This window comes from Urtica dioica, chromosome 8 (genome assembly GCF_054948205.1).
Source record: "Urtica dioica subsp. dioica isolate 48M chromosome 8, U.dioica_male_clone48M_v1_H2, whole genome shotgun sequence".
Classification (NCBI taxonomy): Eukaryota; Viridiplantae; Streptophyta; class Magnoliopsida; order Rosales; family Urticaceae; genus Urtica; species Urtica dioica.
The window spans coordinates 1,379,072-1,405,713 of record NC_142763.1 but is presented as its reverse complement, the minus strand read 5'-3'; the positions used below and the strand labels follow the sequence as shown (position 1 = coordinate 1,405,713).

Below are 26,642 nucleotides of genomic sequence, written 5' to 3'. Positions count from 1 at the left end.
CAATAAATGAATCTTAACAAATAGGTAAGTTCTTACTTCATTTTTATTTTTATGTTTATAAAAAAGAATACTTCATTTTTATTTTTGTATTCCTTCTTCAATACGCTATTATTATAGATCCCAACAATGACCTTTTCAATTATTTTTGGTTAATTTTGAAATAGATAAAAGGCGGGCTTTACAATACACTCGCGCCTGTATAAATCGCTAAACTGAGCGAAAACCCCAATTATCTTCTTTCTCCCCCAAAAAAAAAACATTCTCTCACTACCGCCATGGACGAGACTGTCCTGATCTCGAAGCTCGAATCCTCCGATTTCAACGGAGTTCGGTGCCAATTCTCCGATTACCTCGCTCCTTTCTCCGACCTTACCAATCCGAAGAAAACCAAGCGAACCGCCAAGCAAAGAGACGACCGCCAACCCCTAGCTCGTTCTCTCGCCAAGAAGTTCCTTCCGTTCCTCAACCGTGCCCTAGCGGCTCTGCCGAAGCGCCTCGCAGATCCGTCGGGGCTCGGAGGCGGCGGAGAGCGGTCGGCCATGGAGTTGTTCGAGATTTACAGGCTTTGCTTGGGGTGCTTGGAGTCAGTCTCGTCGGAGCTCTCCGGGAAGCCTCACGCCGTACATTTCCAGAGGCTTCGGATGGTCCGCAGTCTTGAAACGTGGGGGCGGTGGAGGGACGTCGAAGCCGAGTGTTTCGGGGTATTAGAGAAGCTCAAAGAGGTGACAGGTTGGGGGAAATTAGATAGTTGTTTGTTACCCGATGCAGAGAAATGTGGTGGAGATTCTGTGACCGCGAATTTGGTGGTGGAGATTGTGGTGTCTCTGGTGAAATGCGTGTCGGCGAGCCAAAGTAAAGATGCTGGTGATTATAGGCGAGTTGTTCGGTTGGTGGAAGAGTCTAGGTGTTGGTTCAGGTGAGTTTATTTGTTTTTTTTTTAATATTCGACTGAGCAACTCTGGTGCAAATATTAGGGTTTAGACAGGTTTTGCAACTATTTTGTATACCAAAAACTGTGTTAAGATTTTGGATTGGTTTATTTGGACACTGATATCATAGGGTTTTGGATGCAAACATACACGAGAAGTTGCATAGGGTTCTCGTAGCTTATGTGGGAAGGTGCACAATTTTCTTACTCGGGGAGGTTTCCTTTGTGGACGTGAATTTGGCCTGCGAATTATGCACAATGACTATGACTGAATATGCCGAGTCGTTGATCAGAGATCAAATTTACAAGGTGAAATTATGTTTCGATTGTGAATATAAATGAATCGTTGATTATTCATTTGGTTAATGATCTAATCAAGCTTACAATTGAAGGTGGCGCGTAGTATGTGTTGCACCCTATTCTTGAGGCTAGATAGCAGAGCTACATTTTTCATTAAGACACTGACGTGTGTATTGGACTCTATTGCCACTGAAGGGAAGGTAATACGAAGTTAGATACATATCAAGCGATTGGTTATTTTTCCCTCACTGTTATATGTAATAAAATGGATGTTTGTGTACCCAGGTTAAAACGAGCGTTGATATCTATATATGATTTTGTTGATATTGGAACTTTTTCAATCAGATCAAAGGCTTTATAGAAGTTAACAGGAAAATGAAGTTGGTACTAGAAGATCAAATCAATTGTGTTGTCTTTAGCGTGGTATTTTGCAAACTATGATGCAATATTGTTAAATTGTATTAGTGAGGTTTTATTTTGTTATTAACTTAGTGACATAGCTGGACCATATACTGTGAAATCTCTCGTATTTTATGAATGGTAAACTACATACCTTTTGTTCTTCCTTTTTTTTTCTCTGTTTTTTTTTTCCCTTAATGTTTCAGTCAATGCGGTTGTCGGTCAGTTTATATCTGATTAGGATGCACCAATGATAGTACCTTTTTGGTCTCTAGAACCTTTGCAATACTTATTGGCTTACGTTTTGCAGATTGATCTGGAAAAGACTGGAACAGATTTTGTTGAACTGATTGCTTATTGTGCCAATAAATGCCAAGCAAACCCGGATTATTGCAGTATGTTCGGAGCCCATCTAAACAAAATAGCAGCGAATCGGGTATATTGTTTATGTGATCTGGTTTAATACTTCTATATCTTATGCTATTTCGGATACTTTCCCACTGCAGTGTTGAAATAATAAGCATTTTGACTGTTTTATTTTTCAGGTCAAAGCTCCTTTTAATTTGATTCTTAGGCTATATGCGACAGGATTGCTCATTGTAAATCACAAATTAAGGTCAGATGGTAGCAGTACATCATCTTTAGGAGGTGCAGTTATGAGTTCATTTTCAGGGGATCTTCTTCTGGAATTAGCTACATTACTCTCTTCCTTAAGGAGTTACGTTCATAAGGGGAGTGAGAAAAAAGTCGTAAATTCTTATACTCTACTTTACTTGAATGCATTGAAGTTTGTATGTCTGCCTCTCTCTGAAGTAGTGAGTTCAGAGAAGAAACAAATAATCAGTAAGAGTGAGGCTGCTGCATCAGCAGTCAAACTTTGTCACGCACAGGAGGCTTTCTTTCAGTTTTACGATGCTTTCTTTCTCTTGAAGAGGTAATTTTACAAAAGCATTTCTTCTTATTTCAGTCTCATTTCTAGGATATTATCCATTCATCTGCATGCTCGTTAGAGGAGATTTGAACAGTTTCTTTGTCTTCTGATGTGTGTAACACTATAAGTTGTTGTCTGTTTCCTTTTCTCGGGTTGGCGTGTTGGTTTAGCGTTGGGTCCGGGATTGGAAGACAGTCCGGTCATTCCTTTTGCTGTAACAATTTTATGAATAAAAGATGTTTGTTTCTCCTAAAAAAAAAATAAAAAAATACTATAAGTTGTTTCCCTAAACAATTAATCTTTCCAAACGGAACTTACTTAATTTGCAGGACGCCTAGTAGCTGACACTTGTTGCCCTACCTTAAAAAATTGTAACCATTATTTTTTCTTTTGCGTTAAAAAGTATGGTATCTTATTCACTTTTGAATCTGAATTTCAGATAAGTTTTAGCTGATCTTACGTTGAAATAATTTTTATTTATCAATAACATATTTGTTTTCTCATCAGTTTCCTGGCTATATGTTGTTTAATATTGAACATATGATACACGTTTAATGCTTGAAATGAATGACTTATGTTTCCCCTAAAATAAATAAATTAAGTGTAATGCAGCTTGCTTTGTTTAGGTGCGGTGAAGCATTTAGAAGCTGCTTGAAAATTGCAAAATATGTTTCAGCATTTTACCAGTTGAAATAATGGTTTTTATAATACCATGAAATATTTACTTCTCCAGGATCAAATATGCTTCTGAAACAGAGAAGGATGGGTTTGATGATACCAACATCCTAGGTATAGCTGTGGCGTCGTTTATCGTCTCCTTTGGAACAAAGCTTAATATGCAGGTTATATGAGATGGTGTGTGAATTTACAAAATTCTGTGTGGTTCACCGGCTATAAATTGCTTTGACTAACTTGATTTCTTACTTCTTTCAGAAGAGCGTGCATTTACTAAAAGATGTCATTTCCAGTGAATGGATTCAACCTAATGGGTTGAAACATCTTTTTATATCTCTTTACAACGTTGGTGTGATTCTCTACAGAGATGGGCGACTGAAAGAGGTACTTTTACTAGGTTCAATACTGCCATTTGAAATTTGGAGTCTTTGGTGCTCATGAATTTCAATGATCTTACTCGGATGCTTTTTTATAATTATGGATCTTCAGTTAATAATTTTTTCGTCTATTGACCTCTTTTATGTGCTTTATCATTTATACTTTTTGCTACTGCCAAAATATCTTTAGTTTGCTGCTTTCTATTGGTGAAGTTAGAAGTAAATCCGTTTTTGCAATGCTATTTGGTACTTAGCCAGAAGGGTTAATGGACTGGGTAATATAAATGGTTGAACAATATTTCTTAGATGTCTTTCCTACTTTAATTGTTCCTTTGTGTTTTTGTTTGTCTAGCCAGAAAGAATTCCAAGTGTAAATATCCCCTCTCAATGTGTATCCTCTAAAAATAAGTTGCATACAACCCTCTACAGGCTTTGAAGGCGTTGAAGTTATCTTGTAAAGCATCATGGACTTATGTTTTACATCTTTGTGACATGTTTTCACACAAACCAGACATGTCTAGCGTTGACCTGTCAGAAGATGCTATTGTAGATTTTGTTCATGAGACATGCACAAGAAGTGCTTTTCTTTTGAATGCTATCTGCGAATGCAACATGGACAAGGTGAAAAGCATAATTGTTGAGAGCCTGGAGAATTGGTTTGTCGCTGCTAATACGTTTAGCAAGCTTCCGGGTCCCATGTCTTTGGTGAAGCAGTGGGTGAAGGTAGCAACCAAAAAAATATCATGCTCAAGATACGGTTTCAAGCTTATACAGTTTTCTCTTAATATATGTGCTTCTGTTATCTCATTTGTGTTCTATCTCACAGATTGAATGCAAAACTCATAAGAATGTGGATGCTCAAGATACTGCTTCAAGCTTATACAGCTTTCTGTCACGTTCTGAAAAAGTGTCAAAGAGAACAACTGGGATTATCTTGGAGCAGGTAAGGTTTTTTTTTTGTTCAATCAAATTTCTGGGAATTGTAGTCACTTAATAATTGTCTCATTGTGTGGTGTACAAAGTCAAGGGCTTCTATTTCTACATGAATGTAGTTATCTTAGGGAACAATGACTATTATCAATTCATTCTTTTGAAATGGTTAGGAACTTCAAGCATACGAAGAACTGAATGCTCTGCATCCAGATTTATGTCAGAAGATGCAGATGCAAATCATAGGCTACCTATTGAATGATGTTTATGCGACACCAGAAAGTTGGTTACAGAGATCAAAAATCCTAGTTAAAAAAGGAAGGCTTTTGAGGTTATACGGGCACTGTTTAAAGGACTGTATCCAATGCTTGTCGGATGCAATTTCTTCAATTGTAAGATGATTGACTTTACCTTTTGTTTTTATATAAAGTTTTGAGTCAGTTACTTATCATGCTCTGTAAGTTTTTCTAAAGGTGTATTTTATATGACACACATTATTTGTGAAGCAGCAGGCTATATGTGGGGAAACATGTAACGACGTGCAACCTTGTCATCAGTTAGCAGTTGCATACTGCTTACGAGCGATTTGCACTCAGGAAGCTGAACCAAATTCAAAGGTGCTGATGAAAGAACATTGGTCTTAAAAATGGTGTTAGTTTGTTTGTTTCAATTGTCTTATCTCAATACACCTATAATTCTAGTAATTTTGGTTTTTTGATTTTCACTAAAACAAGTGAATGGCTGTTTTGAGCAGCTAGTCTTTCTAGATATCAGAATGGCACTAAAGTTGTGGTTGAGGACTGCTATTCCGGATGAATTATCTGCCAAAGAGAAATTCTTTCTAGAGCCTGAAAATACAATGATTCTTCTGTATGGCATTGTTGATTTGTTGTCACTTAAGGTTAGTTCTTTTACATCGAGGCCTACTGTTCTTAGCTAGGAGCTACAGGAAATATAAGCAGTGTGCTTGACATTGACGAGATCACTATGCTTCCTGATTTTTCTTTTATAGGGCTGCATGGATTACCACTATGATGTATATAAGCTTATGTTTAGAATATTTCAATTGAAGAACGTACCTTTGGAAAATTCTTTGGCTGCATTATGGGAATGTCGAAGGGTTAGCCATGCACTTTGTGTTGCCCCTGTTAATGAAGCATTCTTAACAAGCTTAGCAGACCATTATGATGGACTTGGTAGCTCTGTTGATTTATGGATAAGTTGTTTGAAAGGATCCAAAGCACTGCAAGTCGGATTTGCTCACAGTTTCTCAGTTATATTCTCCAACTCTCCTCAAGGTTCACTGAGCCATGAAAATTCTTTCCAATCGCACTTCACATTGGAGGAAGTTAAAAATGCCGCTTTTCAACTAATTTCAAGTGTAAGATCTTCTTACGTAGCCACTGAGTTCCTACTTTATCATAAGAATTTTATATGCATACTGACCAATATTCTTTCGTCAGGATCCCACTTCCAGCTCTTTTTTTTCGGCTGGATATCTCTTTTATGATTTGAGTGAAAGACTTATAGCAGAAGGGCGAACAATAGAGGTAACATTTGAAAAAAAAAATTAACCAATTTTATGGTAGACACTCATTTTAAACTGTACTCTCGCTCTTTGGTGCTCAGCATAAGGTTTCTCTCTTTTATGATTTCTCATACACCGCAGGCTCTGGTTTATGCCAAAGAAGCTCACCGGTTACGCAGTAAATTGTTTGATGAGAAATTCAAATTCTCTGTGGATCAGCAATCTGAAAAGTCCAATGGAACTACAAATGTTCTTCTGAAGGTTTCCAGCAGCCTTCGGGATCTGCAAGTGCGCAGATCGGTTGGTAATGAAATGTGGTCATGTGATTCTATTTCATGGGATATGGAAAAATGTTATCTAAGTCCATGGGCTATTCTCCAGTGCTATCTTGAAAGCACTCTACAGGTTTGGCCTGTCTCTTCTTTTCATATAACGTCCTTATTTTAGAATCAAATGAGAGCTAAATGTTATCTGTGTATATACCTCCCATCTAGACTGTTGAAAGCTCTCTCAAATTACAGGTTGGTGTTGCCTTTGAAATAATTGGCGATGGAGCTGAGGCTGAAGGTCTTTTTCTCTGGGGAAAAAGTATTTCCTGTTCACAAAACCTGCCAATATTTATGGCTGCTTTCTCTTCTGTTTTGGGTACGAAAGTGAACTGCTTTCATCTCATGCTCTCCTATATCACCCCCCAAAAGGGATATGGTTATCTTCTACTTCTTTCACATGATGTTCCTCTATAATTCATTTGTTTCTTTGTCTTAGGTAAATTATACTGTAAGAAGCGACTTTTGGATTTGGCAGAGAAAGAGCTTCATAGTGCCAAGCAGTACTTGGAGGAAGAAATTTCTTGCTTAAAATGCAGATTGATGCTGAACGCAACTGTTGATCAGCATCTTGGTGATTTGTCCCAAAGCATTGTTGAGAATTCATCTGAAAGGGCATCGAATGAGGGTTTATCTTGTGCTGAATCTTTGTACAAATCAGCTCTTGACAAGTTAAATTGTTCTGCCTGGAAAATCTCTGCTAGTATTCCAGAAGTAGCGTGCCCTGGGAGAATTGTCGTTGAAAGAGCTGCAGCAAAAGAAGTGGAATTTGACGCTGATAATAATATCGTTGCAGACATTGTAGAAAATCAGCACAATATGAAGCTATCCCGGAGAAAGCCGAAGGAAAATCAGGAAGTTAACAAGTCTAGGAAGACTAGAAGCTCTGCAAAAACTGTTTCTAGCAATGAAATTGTCATGCCTGCAAACAGTGTGAGAACAACTCGTCCTAAGAACCGATCTTCTAAAAGCAAATGCATTTCAAATGAGGTACAAGTTGCCAATCAAAAGCATTTGCTCAGCAATGGTGAGAATGAATGTTCTGGGACTTGTGACCAGGTGGAAGTTAAGAGTTTGAAGATTGGTTGTGGTTCTGATGGCAAGAACAAAATGAGATGTTGGCACTGTCTACAGATGGAAGTTGCGAAGAACGGATTGCTTAAGAATTTTGTAGACCTGAAATGGGAATTTTTTCGCCAGAGACTTACGTTAAGGCTACTCACTGGATTAGGTAGGACTAACATATAACGAACCGTACTGTTTTATACTTATTTTGGTGAAACTGACTAAAGTAAGCTGAGACTCAAAGGAAGAAATGTTAGGTTTCTAAACTCGACATATTTTCATTGCCAGGAAGTTGCTTGGAGACAAATGGACAAATTCACGAAGCACATGTCATTCTCCTTCAGACTATTTCTATCCTAGCCAATCTGGACTCGTTCCATCTTCCAACCTCATCTGTTCCTGATACTCACTTGCTTGATATAATTGGAAATGAGGTCTCAGAAGATACACTCAGAGCTGAGCGAGCAGAAATACTGTATACAATAGGCCGGTTTTCGTTGAGAAGTTACTACTCTAAAAGCACCAGGTATGTTATTTAATATTTGCTGCTTTAAAACAAGCATCATGTAACTACTTGCGTCAATGACCTCCACGGCTTTTGGATTTTAGACTCGCGTGCCGAATAGCATAGAGGATTAAAACGTGACACTAAGCCTTGAGTTTTCTTTTACTCTAGTTTTTGGCTTTGTAAATTGGATGAAATTTCTTACTCTCTCTCTCTCTCTCGTAAATTGCCTACATAACCTCTGCGTAAACACGTATCTGTCTGTGACAATCACGATTGTAACACCTTTTAGACTTGAAATATATGCCCCAAGCATTGCAATTTGGCTTGAACTTTGTTCCTGACTTCGATATGGTTCTTTTTTATTGGTTTTGTTATTGTACACCAGAGTTGCTTGCTGTGATATGTCTAACATCCAGCTACCAAAACTGGTGGACGCGTTGATGCATGCATACGTATTATGCTCCGAAGTTCCTATGATTTTTCAGAAGGTACTATATTCTTGATGATGACTGTTTTGCTGTTTTTGGTCTACCATCCTATGGTTTACTTGTTTCTCAAGGCTTTCAACATGCAGGTAAGTATGTACTTAACAAGCTATTGAGATTACTGATTTTGGATTCTACAGGTTTGTAGGCTGCTTGCTCTCATTTTCTTACTTGCCGGTGGTGGTGAACTATGTTCTTTATCGTCTTACTGTAAAGCACTCTCTGAAAGTCAATGGGCTTCATTTTTTCATCAAGCTTCAGTTGGAACTCATCTTAATTATCATTTCTTCACAAATTATGATCGGACATATAGAGTCAAACATTCAGTGGATGCTGAGGTATATATACTATAATGTATTAGTTGTGGCTTTCATATTTTATTATCACATAAGAGACAAAAATACGCATTTGATGATTCTGCAATAAAACTATCTGTTTGAATCTAATAGTACTATCTTTTGGTTATGTTCGGATCTAGTATGAAGATTTTTAAAGCTTTTGATACAGAAATATCAACCATCTTTATTTTCAGGGTTCAGATGTTACAGGGTCAACCTGCCTTGGAACGGAAATTCAGAACTTACCAAGGTTTTTGTTGCTTAAACAGAAAAAAGAGTGTCAGATTACCAAAACGGAGCTAACTTTCCATCTGTTTGGTACTCATGCAGGCTTGCTCCTAAGTCCATACAAGATCTTGAAGAATTTGTAATCAATTTTTTTGCGGACTTTGGTTGCACAACAACAATTTGTATCACTCTTGTAGAAGGCAATTGTACTTACCCATTGCAAGAGATACTGAACTACAACTCACATACTGGTGCTTGGATGCTAGTATCACGGTTGGATTTTCAAAGTCAACCAGTAATTCTCCTTCTTCCTATAGATACTAAATTAGAAGGTACTCCTTAACACTTGTATTCAAAAGTTTACTATATTACTCGAAAAGAGCAGGGCTTTATTATTATTATTATTTAAATTTCTAAACAATTGCAATATATGTATCAGAAGCTTCAGAAGATGCTGCAAAATCTGTTGCAACGCATTGCTCAGAAAATGAGAATGCGGATAGAGATTGGCAATGTCCCTGGGGTTCGACTATGGTAGATAATGTGGCACCGGAGTTGAGACTGATATTGAAGGAAAATTACATCTCTTCTTCAGTCTTTACCTCAGACGATACACCCGAAAGCAGGAAGCTGTGGTGGACGTGGAGAAAGAAACTTGATTATCGCTTGGGAAGATTACTTAGGTAGATTTTCCCACCTCCTTTAATTTTTGACAATTCTGAGCTTGATTGTGCTCATTCATTAAACCAAATTATTTTCCTTAACCTTTCCTATTTGCATGAAAGAAACTAATTTCAAAAAGGGAAAATTTACCTGACCAGGAACATTGAAGATTCATGGTTAGGACCCTGGAAATATATTCTTCTCGGGCGGCGCTCTGACCATAAGAGCCTGGAGTCTATACAAAAAAAGTTGGCACGTTCTCTTAAAACCAAATGTAAGATGGATGTAAATGAGAGTCTTCTTAGTATCATTCTTGGGGCTCCTAAGGAAGCTGTGGAAGAAGAGGAGTTCATGTTACATCTCTGTTTAAGGAAAGGCTGCTACATTGGTAAGACAGACTCACGAGACTTAGACACGTCTGGTCCATCGACAAAGGATGTTGGCAGTCTCGAGAAATCATCTAAGTTGGCCTTGGAAATTATACACCAAGCACTTAGTACGCTTGAAGATGAAATCTGCATCGATAGAGAACCAATAATACTAGTAATCGACTCAGATGTTCAGGTGAATGTTTCTGTCTTCTTACTAAAAATCTCATCATGCTTTTCTGTATATCGTTCAAGGTTGGATTCAGGAGTATGGTCTTTGCTTGTTTGATCATGACATGGAATATTAAATTAGCTCAGGTGGACAGATTTACTCTTTTTAAAAAAAAAACATGAAATAGGCTCAAAATGGAACTTCCTTTTCCTAGGTTATTATATGCATATGAAAATTAATGTCATTACTTCAAATTTGAGTGAGCCTAATATGAGGCTTATTTCATCAGATGGTTCCGTGGGAGAATATACCAGTACTGAGAAACCATGAGGTTTATCGGATGCCCTCAGTTTGGAGCATCTCGAAGAGCCTTCACAGAAGCTCCCCGAATGAAGACCAATCTACGCCCTTCCCTTGTATCGATCCATTAGACGCCTTTTATTTGTTGAATCCTGGCGGTGATCTTGGCGGCACACAAACTACATTTGAGAAATGGTTTAGAGATCAAAATGTCGAAGTAATCTCTCCCATATCCCATCCATCTTCTCTGCATGAAACTACTGTCTACACATATATACGGGTGTGAATCGTCTTTTATGTATTCAGGGCAAGGCTGGGTATGTACCCACAGCTGAAGAATTGGCTGCAGCATTAAAAAGTCACGATCTTTTCCTGTATTTTGGGCACGGAAGTGGTATGTTCATTGGCTTTTCTATGTATTTGTTCGTTCATTCATTCTCCTCAAATTTGAACTGCAAAAGTTTGAAGTACATGGAATTGTGGGGAGACGAAGAAATTCTTTCTTAGGACAGAGCAGACCTCTATTTAGTTTGTCCTATTTTCGATTAGCAAGGTTCCTAAAATAAACATTCCATGATTGCCTTTGATTAACCCGAGTCTCTTTTTTTAGGCGCGCAATATATACCCGGACGTAAAATCCAGAAACTCGAAAACTGCGCTGCGACTCTCCTGATGGGTTGTAGCAGTGGATCTCTGACGCTCAACGGCTGTTACGCGCCACATGGCACGCCGTTGTGCTATCTCATCGCCGGGTCTCCGGTGATAGTGGCCAATCTGTGGGAGGTCACAGACAAGGACATCGACCGGTTCGGCAAAGCCGTGCTCGACGCTTGGTTCAACGAACGGCTCAGCGGCTCTTCCTCCTCGGGCTGCGATCGGTGCGCTACTTTGGTGGCCGAGGAGCTCGAAGCCCTGAGCTTGAAGAAGAAAGTCCCGAAGAAGAAAGCGGCGTTGCTCGAATCGCAGCCGTCGATCTGCGATCATGGGCCGGGGATCGGATCGTTCATGGGCCGGGCACGGGAAGCGTGCACGTTGCCTTTCTTGATCGGGGCTGCGCCGGTTTGTTACGGTGTTCCGACGGGTATAAGGAATAAAAAGGATTTATAAACAGCATGGTAAATTTCTTGGCTCAAGTATGGTTATAAATTTCATTTTCTATATTTCGTTCTATGCTCTTTTAGATAGTGTCACAATTAGTTTACACATAATTGAATATTTGTTTGCATACATGAAAAAAAAAATGCCGATCCAAAATCGTCGTGCATTTGATGTTCTGAATAACATCTCACTAATTGTACATGACATAACAAGGCATTGTTGCATCATTATTTGATATATTTTTTAGTTGATAAAAGAGTTTTTTACTTTTACCTCGTAAGTTCTTTAGATTTTTTGAATCTCATTTTTTACGAAACATGGTTCAAAGTTGCTCAATAGTAAAGTTCATCAAATAAACATTTAAATTTATATTTCTCAGAACATTATATAAAAGAAGTTGCTATATTTATTACTCAGAAAAATACATCGGAATATAAGACACAAATTGCTCGAAGCAAACCACAAAACCAGACGTAGTCAAGGAACGAAGAGGTCAAAACTTTACATGAACCAATTATGTCGCAACTTGGTTGATTGAAAAAAAAAAAGAAACAGTCAAGTAACGAAGGGGTCAAAAGAAAATCTTCATTGATTAATTTGATTGCAAGTATTCAAGTAAATGAACGAAACCCAGAACGGTCACTCAAAATATTTCACAATTTATTTTATACTATAATAATGACGATAGACCTCATAGGCTAGCCATGCCTACATATACAAGTTGACTTGAACAGTCAGTGGCCACTGAAAGTCTGAAACAAACCGCCAATGTCACCTAGTGGGTAAAATGTTGTAACCTATGTGCATTTCAAATAAAGGCATCAGCGTAGATTATATATTGATTTATTATTGGTATATCAATCATAGAAGCTGACGTGTCTTCAATTGCATGCACATACAAAAATAGAACAATAAAATAACTATTTTTATCCGATAATATAAATAAAAAAAGGTGGTTGCAAATTTATAAGTAATTGAACCACTAAAATTTAATTTTTTTGTTAAATAGTTATTTTTTTTTTATAAATTATAAATAAATAATCATTATGATGATATAAAGAACATTTTTAACATTTTATTTATTTATGTTTGGATGATGTAGTTAAATAACCAATTTAAAGTTATGAATTTGCAAAATAGTCAAAGTTTGTCTTAAATGAATGAAATAGTTAAAATGTGCAGCAATCTGGTTTCAAAAAAAATTTTGACCACAAGATTAATTTTTTTGAAAGTGATAAATTGCTTATAATAATCGTCAATAATTTTAATCCTGGCTGTCATAAAAATGTTACGTAAATTTGGCTATTTTGCTGAAAAATTGAAACTTTGACTATTTTGCTAATCAATAAGTTTCAAATGGCTATTTTGTACAACTTTTCCTTTTATGTTTTTGGAGTCTGATGATTTATTTATAATTATGAACGTCTTTTTAGTTTTGTTGATAAAATTTTATGGTGAAGGTGAGGAGGATTATATAGAAAAATTTAAGTTATATATATATATATGTATATATATATATATATATATAGGGCCCTGAAGATTATCCCATTTTTTAAGCCGCAAAACCACAATCATCATAGCTAAATGATTGTAATAATTTAGTAACCGCAACTCTCTCATCTCTCTCAATTCTCAAATAATAATTTTGTGGTGATTAATAATGCACAAAGAAGCACAATTTAACTCGTATTTGGTCATTTCAAACTGTACATATGACAACGATAATTTTGTTACTGCTTTGGTGAAGTATAATACTAACCTCAACTTATATGCCAATTGGGGACAAAAATAAATGATAATAAACGACAAAGCGAAATGACTTTCCATTTTTTTTTTTTTTTTTTCATTTTGGCCAAGTCGCACCAAATATAAGTGTGGTGGTTATATTGTATTTGTGCCATAAGAGTTTTGTGTTGGACTGCGCACTCGAAATTCTAATCAAGGATTACTGTATCAACCACCATATATTTCAGAGATCCCGATCAAAACCTTTTTCAAATACAAAAGTTCAATATCTTCACCCGAATTTATGAATTAGACACTTTGTACAGAAAAATAAAAGACGAATCAATCTTTATAAATTTTATCGTAAATGTATAAATATAAAATACTATGCTTCTTATACTTATACAAAAAAATGTGGGAGAGAGAAAAGAAATGCATAGCTATTTGTCTTTTTGGTTAATTAAAGATGGGATATTTTCATAGATCTTTGGGTTTTGATTACCAAAGAGTGGAAACTTTACGAATAAAGCCGGTGGATTGGCCATAAGAAATGAATCTCTGTAGTGTGATTAATTATTGCAAGGTCACTAGTAGTGTGGCAATGAAATAAGACCCACTCAAACGGTATCAAATGATAATATATATCGGGCAATTTTAAAAATTCAGGGGGGGTACTGGTACAAAAAAAAAATCAATTGAAGAAAATAAGTCAATTTGTGAGAATCTATAAAGTTCAGGGTCGTTACTGCAAATAAATTGCAGCCTATATATCTATCGTATCCGCGTTAAAGAAGAAAAATCAAAGTGCGAAAGAAATCGACTCTCTCTCTCTCTCTCTCCAAAACAAAAACCTGCAAAACCACAAAAAAAAACTCTTTCTGATTTCTTCAACAGTTCAAAGAGCTTCAAACAAAGCTCAAAGTTCATAATAGAACTTATTAACTCTTTCACTTCAATTAATCCAAATCGAAGAGAGATAGAGCAAAGTCTTGAAAGAAGAGATCATTGAGGAAAAAAAAAAATGGAATCCGAAGCTTTGGCGTAAGTAATTTCTTCTCACTTTTTTCACTCTCTTAATCATCACCGACACACATAATATATAATTATAAACACAATATATTATCTGATATATATATATATATATATATATATATATATATTCATAATTCATGTATATGTAGTTTTGAGACGAGCGAAATGGCGGCGACTTTTCTGGCGTCAACGCCGGTTCTGAGGGAATCGTGGCGGCGCTGCGCCGACGCGAACTCATCGGCGCCGATGGGCTTCTTGACGGAACCCTCCGACGACGGCGGAGTGGGGTACGTGGCATTTTCCGGCGTCCAGATGGCGCGGTACGTGGCGGAGCCGGCGTGGGCCCGGCTGGTGGCGCTGGAAAATTCGGCCGTGTTTGGGCCGCTGGTGGGCCCAGCCGATGATGGACCGCCGGCGATGGTCCACGCCGGTTTGTTGAAGCTCTTCTCAGACATGATCTGCTCCGAAGCTTTCTTGAACCAGGTTTGTTATAATGTTATTGTATTTTTAGACTAACCATGATCATTAAATTATAAAAACAATTGTTGGTATCATTTTCTTCCTTACAAAATGAGCATATGACATATGTTCAGCTTAACTACTTATAGTTTATGTTTATGAGTTATTCCTTTAATTAATTACCCATTAATTTTGAAATTGAAACCAAAGATACTCAACAATTAAAAAATAAAAGAAAACCGACGGTAAACAATGTTAATATTTTTTGTTTTTTTTTTCCGGACCATCAATGTTTCGTTTGATACAAGTAACTATGTTTTTTTTTAATAAATAGTCATTGTTTTTTTTTTTTTTTTTTTTTTTTTTTTATAGATTTTTGTGGTGCTCTTTTCTTTTGTAGAAAGCTCCCAGTTTTATACTAATCTGGAAATTATAATTTGATGATTCTGTTTTTGGGATTGATTGTTTCCAGCTGGATGATTCTCTGTATTATTGTTTTCCTGTTTTTTTGTATTTAATCGCTTTTTTGTCCAACTTTATGCAACATCTAGGACAGTCGACATTTACGATAGTGACACTGACACCTCCAAAAAAAAAACGCCTAGATGAATGAATCAGTTTTGATAATTAACCATCTTAATTTTTCATGTTATTGCGAGTTAAATAATCAGGAAAGGGTAATAATTTATCAAATGCTAGAATGGTAAAATGATATCAGCAAATGAGCAGAATCTAATCAAGCATAATACTAAAATGCTCATTGTTATTTCCTTTAGTAGCATGAACAAAGCTTGAGAATTTTAAAAATGGTCAAATTCTTGGGCCCAGAATAAAAAAAGAGAATACTTTACAAGAAAAATGCACATTTATTATTATGACTCCCAAGTCCCAAGTGTGAACTTAGCTAAAGTAAAAGGCAAATATATGATGTTTTTTTCAATGATTAAATCTGCTTTACAAAAACATGCCTTTGAATTACTCTTCATAAATTTTTTTTGTTCTCACTTTATAATGACTCTTTTAGTTTCACAAGTCACCAGCCAAGAATTCAATACAAAACTTAAATAAAGTATAAACTACTAGAAATATAATATATACTATATATATATATATATATATATATATATATATATATATTGTGGCCGGCAGGTTTGAAATAAAACCTTCTTATTCAGTAACCATCAGTAGGTTTGACTAGACAAAATAATATTCAGAAAATGGTTCAATAACAATTAACTGAAAACGAAATGAAGGCTACAAAAAATTTAAAATAAGTAATCAAGTATTAGAAAGCTCAATTTTACAATGAAATTTGACTACAGCTTAGGTGTGACTCAACTCCAACTAACCAATTCTTAATTTAATATGGAATCTTAGAGAGAGTCTCACATTTGAACATGTGTACTTGGTCCAAAGTCGAGACAAATTAGAGAGAGTCCCACCAAAAAAAATATGCTTCTAGCAATTCAACTTTTTTTGTTGACTCTGGTCAACAAGTCATTTTTTAGTTAGAAAATTAGAGACCATGCTCTTTCTTGATTGAATTTGGAGTGAGGAACTCATAATAAAGCATTGAGCTCAAGTACAAACACCCCAAAGATAATATACTTTCTTGATTGAATTTAGAATGAGAAAATTAGAAAAATTATATAAAGCGTTTCAAATTATCTATGAATAAATACCGCATAGATAATATATACACACATATATATATATATATATATATATATCCATTAATATTTTTTCAATCAATTTATATACATATGTATATATATACACTTTATTTTTTTAATATTCCAAAAATGATATAGGATTTTTAGTAGTGAAAATGTTCTTTCTTTATTGAATTTGGAGCGAGGAAATAAAGAAAATTCATAATCACGCAATTGAAAATATCTATGGACACCCCTATGTATTATTTTGATTAGTTTGTTCGTTTTTTTATTTTATTTTTTAGTTTTTATTTTTTTTATGCAATATATATGTATTTTAATATCCTAACAGCATTGAGATAAACAATAGGTCAAAGGAGATTTTGATTAAATTTGGCAAACACAATGAGAAAAAAATGCAGATAAGGGAAGTGAAGGAAAAGAGCAAGTCAATAGTGATCACAGGCCATTCTTTTGGAGGAGCCACAGCCTCACTCACAGCCCTTTGGCTTCTCTCCCAACTCAACCAATTGTCTTCTTCTTCTTCGACTCCGTTGCCCTCGATCCTCTGCGTCACATTCGGGTCTCCTCTGATCGGAAACGAGCCGCTCGGCCGAGCCATCCTCCGAGAGAGATGGGCCGCCAATTTCTGCCACGTGGCGGCCAAGCACGACGCCGTCCCGAGGCTCCTCTCGATCCCGCCCGCCACGATGTGGACCTCGGAAGAGTTTTTCCGCTTTGCGATCGAAACCCTCGAAAAGTCCGTGTCCTTTTCGGAGGAGGAAAGAGGGTCTATGGCGTCGTCGTTGCTGTGGCCGTTCGGGAACTACGTGATGTGCTCGGAGGAGGGAGCGATTTGCCTCGACGACGCTGCTTGCGTCGTCAAGATGATGTACTTGACGTTCGTCTCCGACGGATTCTCGGCGAGCCGATGCGTCAACGACCACGAGAGGTACGGCGTAATCGTCGATAGGCTTTCGTGGCGGTATCTGCAGAAGAGAAGCTTCTTCGCTGCCGGGGAGAGCAACGCCGACGAGGCCGGGCTAGCCCTAGCGTTGCACTCCATCGGAATCGCTCCACGGGTCTGCTAAACGATTCCCGTCTATCGAAATTCACTTTCCAGATTGATTCATGATTAACATTTTGATATTATTTCTGTGTTTTGTTATTGGCGGGAAATGTATAGGAGGCGAGGGAGTCGAAAGCGTGCCTAACGGAGGCTCGGCGATCGGGTCTGACACCGATCCTGACTTGCGCGGCGCTGGCGGTCAGGCTATCGAAGGTCGTCCCTTTCCGGGCCCAGATCGAGTGGTACATGGCCTCGTGCGACAAGTCCGACGACAGGCTCGGCTACTACGACGACTTCAAGCTCAGACCCGGCACGAAGAAATGGACTCAAGTGGACTGGATGAGGCAAAATCTCGGGCTCTTCTGGGATGACGTGTTCGAGAAGCTCGAGAAAAACGAGCTCCCACACGACTTCGAGAAGCGGAGAAAGTGGGTCAACACCCTCCAATTCTACAAGCTCCTCGTCGAGCCGCTGGACATCGCAGACTATTATCGCAACCGGAGGGGATTTTCGGAGGGGCATTATTTGGCCGGAGATCGGAGGCCGCGGCGGTACCGGATGTCCGACCGGTGGTGGAGGGACTCGCGGGCCGGGGAGAAGGAGACCGGGCCCCGCACGAGGTTCGCGAGCCAGACCCAAGACTCGTGCTTCTGGGCCCGGCTCGAGGAGGCTCGAGAGTGGCTGGAACGGGTCCGGAACGAGGACGGGTCGGTCAACGCGGAGGCGTGGGAGAGAGTCAGCTGGTTCGAGGCTTACGCGGGAAGCTTGGTGGAGAAGAAAGAGGTCTCGCGGGACGTGGTCGCGGAGAACTCGAGCTACACCAAGTGGACCGAGAAATTGAGGGAACTGAGGTCGGGATTTTGATTTTCACCAGGAGATATGGAATGTTGTATAGCCTAACTTGTATTGTAAGAAAGACGGACAAGAAGGTTGTAGTGAAAAAGGGTTTCAATCCTCTTAGCTGCCTCAAAATTGAGACCCATTTTCGTACTTAGCTTATTCCTACAATCAATAAATGCTTGTCATTTCTAGCACTAGAATCCATCAAGAAGCTAAAGAGCATATTAATTATCTATTCACTCCGAATTTACTCGTTTCGTTAACTTAAATCGACGATATTTACCCTGAATACCGAATCCAAATAGCGACCATAGCTAAAAAAAATCGACACTGAATCGACAGAGCTTATCACTATTTAAGATTTATTCGGAAAATATTCAAGCGGCGAATAGACAATTTATGCTTAAAAGAACTCACTTGGCTTGGCCAGAGAAAACTTTCGAATACGAATTCTCCCGATTGATGGGTCAGAGAGGAAGAGGAGCACGGTCGAACGAGCGAAGAACTTGCTCCAAAACCGTCTTAGTAGATTCGTCGAGCGGGTCATCGGGTTTGTCTGAGTGAGTGATGTTTAGGAGATAAAGCTTCTTCGAGGCAACGAAAGCCGCCGAGAATACCCTTTTCATGCCACCTCGAGTGCTGTCGAGCTCGTACTCGAACTCGTACACTTCCAAACCGTTTTTCCCTAATCTCTCTCCAACTCTGATCACCTCCGCTTCTTTCGTGCTTTCCTGTATATGCAAACGGAAAAAAAAATATGCTTGTGACCCAAGGAACAGCTCGGAATTTTCCTTTGCACACAAGAAAGCAAAGTAAAAGAGAGACGATAAAGGAACGATCTTTGTTCTTGTGAGCATTGAATGCCCAACACCGAAAACGCAGTTCGTATAGAAGCTTTTTCTTTATGAAAATCTATTTGTGCTTACTAAAAAAAAGCATATATGAGTGGGTTTTCTGACCTTGCGTTTCTCGGCTTGAATGAGCTTATCTGCAACAAACTCGGGAGTCCCAAAATCGCGGAGATTCGAAAGCCTGACCGGAGTGACCACAACGCCGACATTGCTGCTTTTCTTGTTTGCCTCCTCAAAAAGCGCCGTCGCACCGGCTTTTTCAACCTGATGATCATCCACAATTCAACAAGGAAAGTAAAAATAAAAAATAAAAAAAAAACAAATTAAGTTCAGTCGAGAATGAATATCAAGATTTTTGTGATTCCTTTCGTCTAATTCGGTAACTGAGAAAAATAACAAGCAGAGTATAACAGAGAGAGAGAGAGAGAGAGAGAGAGAGACCTTAACCCAAGAAGAGGGTTTTAGAAGAGTAAAGCCCTGCTCGGAATCGGTGTACCTCTCGAGCTCGAGCTCTAAAGCAGAGACGGCCATGGAAATGGCCATGGGGGAGTTGGAGGTAAACCCGTCCAGAATCAGTATGGCGAGAGAGGAGAGGCTGAGCTGTCGCTTCCGGAGAGAGAGAGCTTGAGTCTCCACCGTGGAAATGGGTCTCTGGTTTGGGACCGAAGCTGGTGGGAACAGAGTCGTTGTCGGAGATGGGAATGTCGGCGCCGGAAAGTACGAGCTCCGACATGACAGTGAGCGATTCATCCCTTACACGTTTTTTTTTTATTGTGCGTTAATGGCTGTCACAGAGATTGAACCAGAAATCCTGGCCTTTGTTTTATTTACTGGGAAAATGATACATCCCGTCGAATATCAAACTAAAAATATCATATCGAATTTGTATTTTATATTTAATTAAAATAAAAATTATACTGATATAAATAATTGTGCCACAAATTTTCATTTCGTTGATTTTTCTTTAATGTTAATTATGATAATTATATGTAAACCTCATTTTTTTTCGTCTAATAGTCTCATATATAATTTATTTGAAAACAAATATAAAAACAACTCCAATACCCAAACTTAAGATCGAGTTAAATCAAAATAGACTAATAAATTTTATACCTTTCAGCGATTTTAATTTTTGGATTTTACGTTTGTATCGGTGATTTTGATGATTTTCGAATGTTAATTTTTATCATTTAATCTGTTTCTGATCTCCAACGATATTTCATATTTTAGATATTGTTGTTTTTTTTTTTTTTTTTTTTACAATAAATTATACATAGAGCGGTGCGAATGAATAAGAGTAAACTCAGTTTCTCATATAAATATTAGAGTCGACATTATTATTGAAAAATCAATAAAAAAATATTTGTGACACAGTTATCTATTTTATAATATAATTTTGATTTTTTAATTAAACCGATGGTATAAATTTGATATTTTTAAAAATAAAAGTCAAACTCGATTTTACTAACATAGAGTATACGTGTCATTTTCTCTATTTTATATTTTATATATTTTTCAGCCGAGTGACAGCAATAACAAAAAAACGACGATAAAGAGTTCAATGAACTAATATAAAAATGCCATTTTTAGTGTCGTTAGTGAGCTAAAAAAAACATAAATCAATGTGATATTAAATTTAAGTATTAACTTGGTAACGAAAACGACAACAAAATGGGTGTCTGAAATTCACTGATGAAAATTTAGACTGTTGGATCCACAACAGATCAGATAAATATATCCAAAAACCAAAAGAGAAAAGACTGAGAATCAAGATGAATAGCTAAATTTTCCATCTGTCTACTTTGTGAACATCCGCAATTAAACAAAAGCAATTAAAAATATGATCAACAAAATGAGTTTCTGAAAATCACTGACCACTGATGAAAATTTAGACTGTTGTACCCACAAGAGATCAGATAAATATATCCAAAAACCAAAAGAGAGAAGACTGAGAACCAAGAGGAACAGCTAAAATTTTCAACTGTCTACTTTGTAAACATCCGTTCACTGTTAAAATTAAACAAAAACAATTAAAAATATGATCAACAAAATGGGTGTCCTATCTGAAATTCACTGACCACTAATGAAAATTTAGATTCTTGGACCCACAATAGATCAGATAAATACATTCAGAAACCAAAAGAGAAAAGAATGAGAATCAAGATGAACAGCTAAATTTTCAAACTGTCTACTTTGTGAACATCTGTTCACTGTTAAAATTAAACAAAAGCAATTAAAAATATTACAATTTCATACACAGGAAGCTGTTCATATTTTTGTAACAGGAGGATTGGAAGGTAGTAAATAAACAGAAATAAATAAATTAAAAAAAAATTACAAATTCATACACAACAAAGGGCCAAAAGGAACATCCACGTCCCTCAAGTCTTTACCTTGCCCCCAGAAATTCAGAATGATAATTAAAAAAAAAAAGAGTAATCCCTCCGAATGTGAAGAAATTCCTATCCTTTTTCTCATGGTTTATTTATTTGGTGTCGTTTTTTTCTAAATCCTACAAATTCACCTTCTTCTTTTTTTTGTTTTTATGTACCTACAAAGAGTTGAAACTCGAAAGTCGAAACCTTTCCAGAAAACCCCCCTCTTACCGAACCGAAACCCGATCCTTTCACCGAGTCCCTCCTCCGTTCACATTCACATTATTCACGTTCACGTCTCGCCGCCGCCGCCTCCGACCCGCCCGCCCCAACATAATCCCGTTATGCCTCTGGAGCCGCCTCCCCAGCGACATCTCGCCTCCACCACCGCCCACGTCATCATCATCATCGTCCTCGTCATCGTCACGATCCGACGACTCGGACCCACCGACAGGTGTCGTGTTATGATGATGAATCCGCCGGTTAAGCTCGTCCCCGCCGGGCGGCCCGAAAGCGTGGAGCAGCAGAAACACATTAACCAGGCTGCTATCGAACCCCGGATTCCGGTCGACTCCGGCGACGAACCCTCCTTCGTTGTTATCGTCGTCGCCGTCGTCGTCGGAGTCGACGTCGATCGAGGCGGTCCCGTTCCCGTTCCCGTTCCCGTTCCCATTCTCGATGACGTAGTCGCCGAAGAACATGGCGCCGGGCATGGTGGAGGTGATGGTGCTGATGACGTCGTTCCGCTCTTGTTCCCGCTCGAGGCGGCGCCACTTCTGCTCGAGGGCGGGGTCCACCTCGCGGGGCCGCCGAGACGGGTGGTCGGACCGAACGTGGCGCCTCAGCTCCTTGTAGGTCCCGACGAAGGAGCACTCGTCGTGGACGCAGCTCCGGCACTTGGAGTTCAGGTACTCCCGGGCGGGCTCCACCACGGTCCAGCCCTTGACCTGGCCGCGGCAGAGCGGGCACGCCAGCTCGTCGCCGGCGACGGAGCTGCGATCGGGCGCGGCGGCGGACTTGGTGTAGGCCTTCTTGTACTGGTCGAGGCAGTTGGAGTGGCGGAAGCTGGTCCCGCACATGAATGGGCGGCAGCCCTTGTCGTGGGAGGAGCAGAGGAGGAGGACAGCGTTGTGAGGGAATTCCATGCACACCGAGCACGTCACGTCTTCCCATTCTTTCTTGTCCAACAGCGACGCCGACGACGATTTCTTCGGGATCAAGCCGTGGGCCGCGATCATGTCCTCGCCGACCCGCCCGAATCGGCGGAGCAGCGGGTACGGATTCGCCGTCGCTCTGCTGTACTGCCTCGACGACATTCTGCTGCGTCCTCCTCGGCCTCCTTTCGCCATCCTATATAAAAATAAAAATAAAATTAAATAAAAATCATTGCGAGCTTGTTTAGCAAGATAAAGGTTTCAGTCGTGGTAAGAAACGAATAGTTCGTTGAGCATTTGCTTGGTATAAATAAGAAGAGAGTGAAAGGGAAAAGTAGGCAATTATTGAGTGAAAATTGCTCTGTTTCACGGGGGATAGAACAAGCCTCTCGAAAGCTTGTAATATCTTGTATTTACCTATTTTGTAAGTAATGAGAAGATTCAGGGTCTTATCATTTTCTTTGGGTGCTTTTTTTTTATGTAAGATAAGAGAACTATGAAATAGACTTTGTACTTGGTTTGGTCAATAAAAAGAGAGTTAGAACTGTTGCATCGCCAGAATTCGAAATAAAAATAAGTTTTTCTATAAGACTATCGAATCCCTTTACTTCTACAAAATTTGATTACCAGGACAACCTGTCAATGATGAAATTCTGGCATATAGATAAATATTAATAATAATAAAAGTCTATCTGGTTATCTTACTGCTAACTAGAAGGAAAAGTGGATGGATTTTTTTGCCAAAGCTATTAAGAGTCAGTTACTCATTTGTAAAAAAAAGAGATGGAGTGGTAATTGTAAACTACAATTTTGCTTCGTTCATATATACAAAAACCATTTTCTATCTATGACCTCTTACTTTCATTTCCACCAAATTCAGGTACCAGCATAACTAACCATTGGCATATTTTTGGTTTCCCTTATTAATGAAAAACAGTGACTGTGACAACTGACAAAGGACACAGAATTGACACAATGCAATGCTTGCTACCAATAAATCATATCATATCCAAGTAGCAATTAAATTCCTAAATATCCAAATGACTGAAACTTCTTACAGAAAGATTACAAAGCCAAAACGAAATAAAATAATGTGGCCCCATAAGCTTACCTGACCACATCCCATAAACATACGTCTTCAAATAGCTGAAGAAATATGGCAAAGGTCCATTGAGACCATCCAAAAAGGAATTCATTCCGTCACCATAAAAATATATGTGACCTCGGTTGACAATATACCAAATACAGGGAAGCCTAGTGCCTCAAATTAATAGGCCCACTGTTTAGCTCCCTAATCTTAATTGAGCAAAAATCTGCAACAAGAGGAATTCTCCAAAGAAAAGTAAATCATCTCTAGATGGTTCAAAGGCATCTTAAGGTTCAAGATGATCACAAATCTTATATACTCCAACAATCTGTAAGGTACAAATGACTAATTTCCCAGCCACACGATTGAAAACTTCAAAGTTGATGGATCACTCAGACTCATGGCTAACCACAATTTCATCAATCTAATCAACTAGGATCGTCTCAAATCCATTTCCAACGGTGAAAAGCTTCCTTGATGATCAACGATCTAATTAAGGTGTGGAAATTTCATGTATGTTATTTATGTAAATGGTCCTCTATGTTACTGATCATACTTTCAGAAATTGTTCCCAAATTTAAAAATTTAGATCCCCTTCTGCTGTTTAATTACTTCTAATACATCCCCGAGTATAAAATGACCAATGCACTACTCAACTAAGTCTCTAACAACATGTATTTGCAAAAAAGAAAAAAAAGAATAGTAATAGTAATAATAATTAAAAAAAAACATTATCCAATCATCTAATCCAACGAAATACACACAAATCAGAGAAAAACAACATCACCAAACATTCACACATACTGATTTTTTCAAATCTACAATTACCCAAGGATTCTATGTCAAACATTACAAAACTATAGCACAGAATTCCCGTTATAGAAATAATCATAGGAAGAAGAAAAAGAGATACGGTTATACTGAAATGAGTGAATTATAACCCACAAAAAGAATCAAACATGGGCGAAAAGAAATTCATAAAAATCAATCGATGGTGAGCCAAAATTCGATCATTGAACAAAAAGTTCTAACCTCGCTCGTAGTCTGATGAAATCAAATCTGGATCCAAATGAAAGTTAGTTGAAGAGACCAAAACGCATCTGTAATGAAATCCACCAGAACATGAAAACCCAATTCAGAGACGAAGCTGATATATAGACTTCTGACAAAACGACAACGCTTTTTTTTGAGGAATCACGCTATAGCACAGTTAATTACTCAATATAATAATAACAATGAGAAATAAGGCTACGCACATGGCCTTCGCTTTTTCAACACAATGAGGGATCTACAAATCTTTCTTATCCGAATTTAATATATGCAAAAACAGCGAAATATATAATAAAATAAAATTAATGCATCCGAATCGATAAAAAGCTTAAATTTAGACCAGTTGAGGGATGGCAAAGAGTGAGAATATTAGGTTTCTCAATCGCCAAGCGATTGAACGACGAAGAAAAAATTGCTGAAAAAATAGAGGGAAAATTAAAGCGTTTTGAATCAATTTAATTAACTTACTTTTTGCCACACTCCATCAACCAAAAACAAAATCGAATCATGTGACAGAAGAAACAATTTGAAAGAGAAATGGTTAAACATTTATTCACAAACATAGAACGAACAATGAAATGGGGAAAATCGAAACCCTAAATGACGAAATCGAGAGAGGTCTCTGGATATTACCTTCAGAGAAAGAGAATCGATTTTTGAGTAGTTGCGTTAAGCAAATTCCATCTTTCTTTTTTGTTATACGAAGAAGAGGGGTGTGTGGGCCCCACTAAATTCTAAAGTTGAGGAACTATACGCGCGAACGTGGGATCGTGATTACAACGCGCCGTAACTTCTGTGTGTGTGACGTAATTATTTATATGGCGATTTGATGCGTGGTCTTTGTAACACGTAAGTAATTTTTAGAGAGGTATTTTGATGGAATTCGGTTACTTATTCTAAAAGCAGACGCCAATTAACCTCATCAAAAAAAAAAAAAAACCTTCTCCTTTTAATACCAATGACTAAATTTCTAAAATTAAAAAAAAATGACTAAATTTCTAAAATTAAAAAAAAATGACTACATTTCTAAAATTAAAAAAAAATGACTTAATTTCTCTCCTCGTCTCCATGGAATTTTCAATTCGCTTCTATTCTTTTTTGGACTTGGAAAATGATAAATATTCATTTTCAGTTATAAAAAAAAAATTACTACAATAGAATTTTTTTTCTATTTTTATGAATACAAATTTTTCTTTTGTGCAACTTTAGAAAATAGTAGAATAAATTCTATTAATATGATAAAAAAAAATATGTTTTAAGAGTTTTTAGTATTTACTCGTTTTATAATGATAGCGTTATCAGGTAATAAATCTCCTTTGCCTATCATTTTACTAAAAAAAAATTAGATGATTAACTTCTAATTTTTTTTTCTGGTCGAAACGCTTTTTAACATATTTATTGATGAACCAACATTCGGATTCGGTGATCAATCAATTGTTTATTATTATTTATGAAGAGAAAAATTGTTCCCCCTGCGGAGCTAAAGAAATACAATAAAAACATTGTGTTTGGACTTCGAAACGTGCCACGAATCACGATCTAAACAGAAATTGTACTTTATACGTTACAACGCAACAGTACTATACTACATAACGAATCTGTGTACAAGTGTTCGATAATTACCTGTCAAATATGGCCAAACTCAATGCCTAGACTTTTACAAAACCCAACACATTTACCTTTTGCAAACTTAACCACATGACATAACTCCAGATTCCATTCCACTTTT

The 26,642-nt window shown here is 37.7% G+C and overlaps 4 protein-coding genes across 9 annotated transcripts; 2 read left to right on the top strand and 2 right to left on the bottom strand.

Moving 5' to 3' along the window:
* Positions 1–202: 202 nt before the first annotated feature.
* ESP (separase) lies at positions 203–11,937 on the top strand. The gene is made up of 27 exons (XM_089623451.1): positions 203–916; positions 1,060–1,237; positions 1,321–1,428; positions 1,938–2,063; positions 2,173–2,561; positions 3,292–3,400; positions 3,492–3,617; positions 4,040–4,333; positions 4,437–4,553; positions 4,714–4,932; positions 5,050–5,157; positions 5,295–5,441; positions 5,553–5,921; positions 6,004–6,090; positions 6,210–6,473; positions 6,590–6,713; positions 6,834–7,625; positions 7,748–7,985; positions 8,353–8,455; positions 8,593–8,790; positions 8,985–9,040; positions 9,121–9,350; positions 9,458–9,701; positions 9,840–10,245; positions 10,511–10,738; positions 10,828–10,915; positions 11,132–11,937. The coding sequence occupies exons 1-27, from the start codon at positions 276–278 to the stop codon at positions 11,626–11,628; spliced, it is 6,486 nt and encodes a 2,161-aa protein (XP_089479577.1). The 5' UTR covers positions 203–275; the 3' UTR covers positions 11,629–11,937.
* Positions 11,938–13,901: 1,964 nt separating this feature from the next.
* LOC149387041 (Photosystem II reaction center PsbP family protein) lies at positions 13,902–20,096 on the bottom strand. 2 transcript variants are annotated; one of them, XR_016300619.1, is made up of 4 exons: positions 19,689–20,096; positions 19,356–19,511; positions 18,814–19,127; positions 13,902–14,195 (listed from the first exon to the last, which is right to left on the bottom strand). XR_016300619.1 is itself a non-coding variant. In XM_089622058.1 (3 exons), the coding sequence occupies exons 1-3, from the start codon at positions 19,995–19,997 to the stop codon at positions 18,864–18,866; spliced, it is 729 nt and encodes a 242-aa protein (XP_089478184.1). In that variant the 5' UTR covers positions 19,998–20,096; the 3' UTR covers positions 18,712–18,863. The 2 variants fall into 2 exon arrangements, 1 of the variants encoding a protein (XP_089478184.1); XM_089622058.1 differs by lacking the exon at positions 13,902–14,195 and having other exon boundaries at positions 18,712–19,127.
* Positions 14,126–18,546, top strand: PAD4 (alpha/beta-Hydrolases superfamily protein). Of its 3 annotated transcripts, XM_089622056.1 has the most exons (5): positions 14,126–14,278; positions 14,343–14,385; positions 14,526–14,859; positions 16,910–17,569; positions 17,674–18,546. In XM_089622056.1, the coding sequence occupies exons 2-5, from the start codon at positions 14,366–14,368 to the stop codon at positions 18,418–18,420; spliced, it is 1,761 nt and encodes a 586-aa protein (XP_089478182.1). In that variant the 5' UTR covers positions 14,126–14,278; positions 14,343–14,365; the 3' UTR covers positions 18,421–18,546. The 3 variants fall into 3 exon arrangements, with proteins under 3 accessions (XP_089478182.1, XP_089478181.1, XP_089478183.1); XM_089622055.1 differs by having other exon boundaries at positions 14,126–14,385; XM_089622057.1 differs by lacking the exons at positions 14,126–14,278; positions 14,343–14,385 and having other exon boundaries at positions 14,735–14,859; positions 16,858–17,569.
* A 1,309-nt stretch (positions 20,097–21,405) lies between the features above and the next one.
* Positions 21,406–25,678, bottom strand: LOC149387040 (uncharacterized). 3 transcript variants are annotated; one of them, XM_089623645.1, is made up of 4 exons: positions 25,547–25,678; positions 24,896–24,963; positions 23,888–24,089; positions 21,406–22,972 (listed from the first exon to the last, which is right to left on the bottom strand). In XM_089623645.1, the coding sequence occupies exon 4, from the start codon at positions 22,969–22,971 to the stop codon at positions 21,874–21,876; it is 1,098 nt and encodes a 365-aa protein (XP_089479771.1). In that variant the 5' UTR covers position 22,972; positions 23,888–24,089; positions 24,896–24,963; positions 25,547–25,678; the 3' UTR covers positions 21,406–21,873. The 3 variants fall into 3 exon arrangements, with proteins under 3 accessions (XP_089479771.1, XP_089479770.1, XP_089479772.1); XM_089623644.1 differs by lacking the exon at positions 23,888–24,089; XM_089623646.1 differs by lacking the exons at positions 23,888–24,089; positions 25,547–25,678 and adding an exon at positions 25,382–25,513.
* Between the last annotated feature and the right edge of the window lie 964 nt (positions 25,679–26,642).

What these genes read in the sequence shown, in the direction of transcription:
- ESP (XM_089623451.1), top strand. Translation starts at nt 276, where the DNA reads ATGGACGAGACTGTCCTGATCTCGAAGCTCGAATCCTCCGATTTCAAC. An exon ending in ATCTTGAAAGCACTCTACAG is followed by an intron (nt 6,474 to 6,589) that starts GTTTGGCCTGTC and finishes CTCAAATTACAG; the next exon opens with GTTGGTGTTGCCTTTGAAAT. An exon ending in TACTACTCTAAAAGCACCAG is followed by an intron (nt 7,986 to 8,352) that starts GTATGTTATTTA and finishes ATTGTACACCAG; the next exon opens with AGTTGCTTGCTGTGATATGT.
- PAD4 (XM_089622056.1), top strand. Translation starts at nt 14,366, where the DNA reads ATGGAATCCGAAGCTTTGGC. An exon ending in ATGGAATCCGAAGCTTTGGC is followed by an intron (nt 14,386 to 14,525) that starts GTAAGTAATTTC and finishes ATGTATATGTAG; the next exon opens with TTTTGAGACGAGCGAAATGG. An exon ending in CCATCGGAATCGCTCCACGG is followed by an intron (nt 17,570 to 17,673) that starts GTCTGCTAAACG and finishes GGAAATGTATAG; the next exon opens with GAGGCGAGGGAGTCGAAAGC.
- LOC149387041 (XM_089622058.1), bottom strand. Translation starts at nt 19,997, where the DNA reads ATGAATCGCTCACTGTCATGTCGGAGCTCGTACTTTCCGGCGCCGACA. An exon ending in AACCCTCTTCTTGGGTTAAG is followed by an intron (nt 19,512 to 19,688) that starts GTCTCTCTCTCT and finishes GATGATCATCAG; the next exon opens with GTTGAAAAAGCCGGTGCGAC. An exon ending in TTCAAGCCGAGAAACGCAAG is followed by an intron (nt 19,128 to 19,355) that starts GTCAGAAAACCC and finishes TTGCATATACAG; the next exon opens with GAAAGCACGAAAGAAGCGGA.
- LOC149387040 (XM_089623645.1), bottom strand. Translation starts at nt 22,971, where the DNA reads ATGGCGAAAGGAGGCCGAGGAGGACGCAGCAGAATGTCGTCGAGGCAG.